Source organism: Phascolarctos cinereus, unplaced genomic scaffold, assembly GCF_003287225.1.
Source record: "Phascolarctos cinereus isolate Bilbo 61053 unplaced genomic scaffold, phaCin_HiC Scaffold_7;HRSCAF=346, whole genome shotgun sequence".
NCBI lineage: Eukaryota > Metazoa > Chordata > Mammalia > Diprotodontia > Phascolarctidae > Phascolarctos > Phascolarctos cinereus.
Window position 1 is genome coordinate 69,717,409 of NW_027556180.1, and position 7,866 is coordinate 69,725,274.

The following is a 7,866-nucleotide window of genomic DNA, read 5'->3' on the forward strand; positions in this document are numbered from 1 at the left end:
GAGATGTTAAGCAGGTCAGAAATGAGAGCTTCGTTTGCAAGTGTAGAAGTCATCTGTATACAGATGTTTCATCTGTAAAATGGAAGGGTTGGAATGGTTCATAAACTCAGCACCTAGCACAGAGCATGATACAGAAGGTATTTAATGTTTACTGACTATTGACAAACTGCTAGCTCTAAATTCTGTAATTTTAGGACTTGACCTAAGGCACTAATGAAAATACTGAACACAAAAAGGCCAAAGGCAGATCAATGGGAAATAACACTCCTAACAAGTTCTAGATAGGCTGACATTTATCCAAGTAGCTAATAAAATCTGTAACCACCTCCACCTTGTTCATGAGGATATCACAATTTTGTGAAATGCCTTTTTGTAATCTAGGTGTATACTATAGCTTCCCAAAGGCATAGCAAGCTTGTCAAAAGAAATTAGGCTAGTCTAGCTGCTTAACCAGTTTTTGATAAATCCATGCTAGCTCCTATTAATGCTCACCATCAATTCCCTTCCTAAAGGCTAATAAAGCATAAACTGCAAATTCACCCATCTGCAATACCGTGGCACTTGACCTCTTTTGTTTTTCAAAGATCAATGAAAATTCAGCAGTCACATGTGACAGAGACCGAATGTCTATTTGTATTTCCCCAGTAGTAAAAACACTTGTTTTCCCTCTACACCTAGCTAATTTTCCCAAGTGAATGTAAAAACTATTTAGTAGGCCTCACAAATTATAACAAAATTACAAATGTACTGTTATTTGCATATAGAGAGAGATATATAGATAAAATCATTTGTCCAGAAATCGGCAAGTCTAGAAAGCAGGATTTTATTATTTTGCAGTGACCCAGGAAGTCACTTGCTGTTTCATCTTCTAGAACAGAGGTTCTTAATCTTTTTTGGGGGTCATAGACACCACTCAACCCCCTTGGGGAAATTCATGTAAAGCCTATGGACTCCTCCTTGGAATGGTTTTCATATTATATTATTTCATATTATATGAGGGAAACCAATTATACTGAAATAAAGATGTAATTTTACCATCAAGTTCAGGGACCCCTTGAACATCCAAGGACCTCAGGATACAAGCCTGTACTTTAACTTCATCTGTTAAGAAAAATGTTGTTTCCTTCAACTCCTATAGACAAATGATTTTAACGAACCAGTTGTAGAATACTAAGAACACCGGGCTCAGAACTGAGACTCTGTTAATATATGGAGCTCTCAGATTTATAAAGCACTTTACAAATATTGTAGTTTGTGCAGACTGTCCAACTCTCCAATGCATGTTTAATTATTGTGACTCTCTGTATAGGTTGGTACTTTCTCTCCAATCATCAAATTCCATGAGAAAATAGAACCATGTATCTCCACCACCTTCAACCCTAGCTTAAACACTTACTCTGTACTAACCAAATATTTGCAAGCAAATTATGAATAGGTTCAAAGAATGACGATTAAGAACCAAAGTGATTTTTATTCCATAAATTAACCCATTTATTGCTGGACTATGGGCTACAGATATTTGATAAGAAGATTTTACTGGTCTTTCAATTCCTTCAGTCTTCTGATGGCAGATTTCACTGTGACTGCAGAGGTAGTACTGGAAAGGAAAGCAACCAAGTCAGATTTTCCAACATAAACAGCTACCTTAAGACAAGAAAGGACATTATGAAATCCCAAATAGCAATCTTGGAAGAAATTCTGGCTTTGCTAGTCTCATCTTAATGTTAAGATTTCTTCTGAGAGATGCAAAATTACACTCAAATAATCCATTCCTGGAGACTACATCTTTAAAAGAATTTTGCAGAGAGGTAAAATCTTGACCACACAGAATAGGCTACTATTGCTTCTGATGGTTTGGATACCAGCAGAAAACAAATGAGCAAACAGGTAAAAGGTAAAAAAGTGTGACATCAATTTTTGAGCTAACACTGAAACAGCACTGTGGTAAAAAGTCTGCCTTTAATATTTTATTGTTATTTTGACTCTATAACAGCACCAGCAATTCATTTATATCTTGACCCCATTGTAGGACCCAGGTTATGTCTTGCTGTGTTGAATATATATGAATGCTATGAGAAATGTGGGACAAGGCCATTCCCAACAGACTTGAAAAGATTTCTAGTGTTCAGCTGTCACAAAAAGCTCTCATTCACACCTCAATGCTTCCTAATTTCTGCGCAATTTAAACAATCCTGGGCATATGATTTATCAGACCAGAATAGAGAAGTGGCAAATTGGAATGAAAAAAGCATAAGAGGCAGGTCTGCATACAGAACAGGAAGAATTGTTAGTGCATGGCATTAGCAATCACTTTTAAATGTTTTGTCTAAAAAAACCAATTTTAAAAATTCTGAACAGTTTTAACTAAGGAAGGACTTCATTTTTCATATACTATCAGCCTTACTCTGACTCAGCTGACAGCTTAGAAAGCTTCAACACTAAGCTAGCAAAAAAATGTGTTGAATGTTTCTGAAAATGTTTTAAAACTGCCCAAATTTACATGTTATTGACTCACCCTCTTAAGAAAACTGTCCTGCTGGTCACTCAGCTACCAAAACTTAAGCTATGTAAGTATGTAATAAATCTGAAAGATGTTTCCAACAAAAAATGGTTAGAATTAAGTTTTTTCAGTTTGAATGGCATTTCTTATTTATCAAGGACTCCACTTCCATATGAATATATAACCTATCTCCAGTGTTTTTTCCCTGCTATGTAACCAGCAGAGCGGGTACTTTTCTCCTTTCCTTTCCACTTAAAAATGGAGTCCCCCAAACTTTCCCAATCATTAAATTATGGTCAACTCTAAATCTTTCAGAAGTGTTTTTAAAGATGAACAAAACTGCCAGCACACATGTTCTGCATGTGGTAAGAATTCTGACTTGCTGGCATTTCAGGATTCAACTGAATCCTGTTAAAGTTAGGCGGTCTGAGTCCCTTAACCTCTTCATTTCTTAATCTAACTAAAACACACGAGAGCGAAACACCAAGCTTCCTACACCAATGTGCATGGCAATGTATCTGTAATTTAAAGGCTTCAAGGCTGGTCTAGCGCAAACTGTCCACTGTCATAATGCTGATGTGGACCAAAGCCAGGACCCTGCCAGGCTACTTAGGAGCCTATCAACAAGCATGTGTTAATAAATGTGTTACTCCAGGTGCTAAGGACACAAAAACAAAAAGTATCTTTACCCTGAAAGGAACTAACATACAAAATACAAGACATACACATCTAAGTAATATGTAAAGCATTTACCAAGGAAATGAAGGTAATCTCAGGGAGTAAACAGTACAGAAATCAAGAAAGGCCTCACGTAACAGGTAAGATGGGAAGGAAGTGCACTGCAGACATGAGGGACAGCCTATACAAAGGCTTAATATACCAACAATTTCCAAAGGAGTCTAGGTTCTGACAAACGTAAACTGTCCTACAGCTTCCTATTTACAGCTCTACACAACAGCCTCTTTACATTCACAATGATGACATCCTTCTTCGCAGGGCCCAAACCATGTAAATGTATATGTATATGTTTGTCGTGGTGAATGAGTATAATCTCAGAAAAACACTACCTGACTGCTGCTATGTAATCTGTGGCCACTGAATATAGCAGGCACAAATGTCTTTTGTGGGTATCAAAACTGGACTAACCTTAGCACTGCCCACTGCGGACACACTTTGCTCACTCACACACCCACCCATCCCCTCCCTGGGCAAACTGACTTACTTGTAGGTCCATGCACCACCAGCTACTGTCTTCATACAGGATCCACAATGCCAGATACCCACAGCCCGTCTCTTCATTTTGGTCTACAAAAAAGAAATTTCCCACATGAACTAACCTGTACCCTTAAACAATTAAGACGCTGAATTTAACCGTTTTAGATCTCTAAAAGTTGTCAGGTGTAATGCTCAGTTCAGGGCAACACTGTCATGTCCTTTCCTTTAGAATGTTTCTTCTCACAAATTAAGTATCTTGTCTTTCTAAACTTCTAGTCAACAAATGTTTATTTTTGCTATTTTCCATTTAAGTCTTTAATAAAAGTCTAAATTCAGCCTCATTCTAACAACTCACATTTATATAGCACTCTCTTTAACTTTTAGGCAGGTAGCATCATTATGTCCATTTTACAGAAGAAACTGAAGCTTACAGAAGCTAAATGACTTTGCCCAAGGCCCCAGATATGGTGAGGACAGAGCTGGAATTTAAGAACAGCAAACATTCTTGTGCACTGCCTCACCTTTCACATATGGTAACTAAAAGCCATATTGGAGAGCCAAAAGGGAAAAAAGGTCCAACCTAGGCAACCCTGGCTATTTGCTCTTTCCCCTTTATCATGTTCCATCTCCCACTTCCATGCCTTTGCTCAGTGCCCCTGCCCTTGGTGCTCCCTCCTGTTCACCACCCCACTTGCCCCAAAATTCCTAGTCCCTATCAAGGTTCTGCACAAATACTACTGATGAGAATGGGATCTAGACCCCAGAAAAGAAAAACCCTGGACTTTCTCACATGGCCAAATCTCTGGCTTTAGCCTGAGGCTATAATCCCATCAACTGGCCTTTCACTGTGGCTATACCAATATTCCCTCCACTGTCTTGCCTCCCTATGGCCCTTCCCACCCTTGGTAATTCTATCACCTCACAGACTACTTGGCCACTCCTAGATCCCTCCCACAGGCTTTCTGTATATAAGGTCCATCTTGTCTCCATTAAGATGCTGGGATTCCTAAAATCTATCCACTGCTTACCCATGTTCAGACTCCTTAAGAGTCTGCCCAATATGACAATGTTCTAATAACCTTGTCTTTGGCTGAAAGAAGGCTTGGGTCAAGTTCTTTCGGACAGGTCCCACGTGTTGTGATTTTGGGATCCCAGGACCCTTGAACCCCTAAACCACAGGATGTCTCCTAATTCCCTCAAGTTGTTTGTGATCCATCCCCAAATTCAGATTTAATTTTCTCTGCCCTAGAATCTAAGTTCCTTCAGGGCAAGGACTATAGGGCTTATATAATGTCAGGCACAAAGAAGGTGTTGATAACTTAGTTTTAAGGATTAAAAACAAGGAGGGCAAAAACAGGGCAGAAAAACAATGGTTTGGGAAAAGTCCTAAGGACAGTTAAGATAGTCCCTTTCCCCATGTTACTCACCTTGCCACAGAAGGAGCAGGTATACTTGGCATGCTGGCTAATTTCAATCTTCTTCACCATTTTTCTGAGGGATGCACCGTAACGTGTTCCATATTTACCAACAATTCCGACCTTCTTGGTACGTTTAGCCTGTGATGGTCCAATTTCAACAAAACATTTAAACACTGAACATGTTAACCACTGGGTACAGAAAAGAACATTTTTCTCCTCAAGAAGTTTATAATTTAAGACAATTCAACAATCTCCTGTAATCTAGGGCTGAGAACCATGATACATCTAGAGTCAAGAAGATCTGAGGTGAAACCCAGCCTCAGTCAATTAAATGGCAGACCGTGGGCAAGTCACCTAATCTATGTGCCTCAATCTCCTCAGCAAAATGGGAATAGCACCTACCTCCCAGGTTACTGGGATCAAATGAAGTATTTGTAATAAGCTTTATAAACCTTAAAGCACTATAATAAAACCCTGGCTATTATTTCATTTCATTAGCAACTAGAATAAAGCACGATATAGTACAAAGTAACAATGGAAAGTGAGTCAGTCAGCAGAGACTTTGGTTCAAATCCTTGCCTTTGATCCATACCAGGCTAAGTTACCCTAGTAGGCAAGTCATTTTTACCTCTCAGTGCCCCCAGCTAACTCTACTAGGAACAAAAGCAGAAATCTGCATTGAAGGGAAAGTTCAGGAGTTAATCAATCAATCAACATTTATTAAGCACCAAAGTTATCAGGCACTGACAAGAAGAGGCCAAAAAAAAAAAACCAATACCTACCCTCAAGGAGCTAACAATCACAGAGGAAATCAAAAGCCAACTCATGCCACAGGAGTTCTTGGGAGAGTCAAATGTATGTAATATACTTTGTACACCTTAAACTAGTACTAAGTATGAGTACTGCCTGATCCTAAAAGGGACCCAGAAAAGAGAACCCTGCCACAACTCTAAGGAATCTAGCAACAGGCTTTTTTTTTTAAAGACCTCCAACTGTTAAGAACTAACTTTACATTTTATATAATCATCCTTACATTTATGCAAACAATGTATTTATACAAATTTATAAAAAACAATTTATATTAACCCATAACAATTTATGTAATCCTTTATGGCTTAGTCACTCAAGGCCCAAAGCAGTACCTCTGTTAATTATCTCCAATTTCTCATGTATATATGTATAGAGTTGGTGGCACTGTCTCCTCTATTAGCCGGTAGGCTCCTGGAAAAGAGGGCTTTCCCCCCCTCTTCTCTGTATTCCCCCAGCAGCTAGCACCTGTGCAGTTCTTTCACAAATATCTCATTTGATCCTAACGACAACTGTGGGAGGTCGGTGCTATTATCACCCCCATTTCTATTGTTCAGTCGTGTCCCACTCTTGATGAACTCATTTGTGGTTTTCTTGCCGTCGGAAATCGGCTCATTTTAAAGATGAGGAAACTGAGGCAGTCAAGCGACTTCGCCCAGGGTCACACAGCTAATAAGGTGTCTGAGGGCAGATTTAAACTCAGGAAGAGGAGTCCTCTGACCCCTGGCCCGGCACTTTATCCACTTTCCCTATCATTCCCATTTTACAGATGGGTAAACTGAGGCTGACAGCGAAGGGACTCGCCCAGCCATCGAATAACTCAGGTTTCCCCGATTGCACTCAGGGCCTCCTAACACAGCGCGCCAATAAACGCTTCTAGACCGGAGAACGCTGTTCACACGGACCTGCCCACGCAGGGGCCGGGACCGGGCTCCCTTCCGCCTCCCCACCCGCCCCCGTACGCCGGGGTCCGCTCTCGCCCCTGCCACTGCCCCCAAAGCCGGCCGGGACCTCGCGCGCTCCGCGGACGCCCCCCTCCCTTCCCTTCTCCCCCCTCCCGGAGGCGCACGCGCAGGCCTCCGTCCTTCCAGGCCGTCAAGGCCGCGCGCGCCTCCCCGGGCTCGGCCCCCGCGCCACGTCCCGGGGCAAAGGCCACCCCGGCGGCAGAGGGCCGGTAGGGGTAACGCGAGTAAGGCGGAGGCCAGAGAAGAAGGACGGGAGTGTTCTGGGTCAGAAAGGGGCCCAGCGTTGGGGTAGATGGAGGCGGATGCTGGGAGGCCTAAAGGCTGGAGGGGCCCACTTACCATGTTGCCAGTTGCAGGGCCGGGGCTCGGAGAGGAAAGAAGGCAGTGCGCATGCGCGCTTTCAGGGCCTGAAACCGGAAGTGAAAGTCATAGAGATGGGGCTAGCTAGCAAAAGAACTCTATGGTTGGGCGGTAAAGTCTAAAGATGAGTCGTCCAGGATGCTCTTCAGTCCCTTGCGGAGGAGCCTGGGAGTGTTTGGAATACAGTCACAGAACGTTATATCTGGAAGAGTTTTCATAGGAATATAGGATTTAAAAGTAGGAAGAGACTTTTAAGTCCCTTTGTATTTTACAGATCATAGGATCATAGATATGGATCAGGAGTTCTTAACTTTTTTGTGTGTCGTGGCACCTTTGACGGTCTTGTCGAGGCTATGGACCTCTTTTTAGAATAATATTTTAAAATGCATAAAATAAAATACCTCGGATTGCAAAAGAAATCAATTACATAGAAATACAGGTATCAAAATATTAAATAATAATAGCAAACATGTATATAGCTAAAATGCAGGTCCATTGCTCTATTCACTGCTTCATCTTGATGTTAGGGAGTTTTTAACCCTACATCAAGTTTAAATTTACCTCATTGAAACTTTGACCATTGTTTTTGGTTCTGCCCTGT

General features: G+C 41.3%; 1 protein-coding gene across 1 annotated transcript; it reads right to left on the bottom strand.

Annotated features, from left to right (window-relative positions):
- Nucleotides 1-1,464: 1,464 nt before the first annotated feature.
- On the bottom strand, nt 1,465-7,329 carry LOC110219487 (large ribosomal subunit protein eL43). The gene is made up of 4 exons (XM_021002872.2): nt 7,245-7,329; nt 5,143-5,271; nt 3,723-3,805; nt 1,465-1,597 (listed from the first exon to the last, which is right to left on the bottom strand). Exons 1-4 carry the CDS (start codon nt 7,245-7,247, stop codon nt 1,534-1,536), a joined length of 279 nt encoding a protein of 92 aa, XP_020858531.1. The 5' UTR covers nt 7,248-7,329; the 3' UTR covers nt 1,465-1,533.
- Nucleotides 7,330-7,866: the final 537 nt, after the last annotated feature.

Excerpts from the sequence above, each read along its gene's own strand:
- LOC110219487 (XM_021002872.2), bottom strand. Across the intron at positions 3,806-5,142 it reads CCTGCTCCTTCTGTGGCAAG|ACCAAAATGAAGAGACGGGC; the intron begins GTGAGTAACATG and ends TCTTTTTTGTAG. Across the intron at positions 1,598-3,722 it reads GGTGGTGCATGGACCTACAA|TACTACCTCTGCAGTCACAG; the intron begins GTAAGTCAGTTT and ends TTTCCTTTCCAG.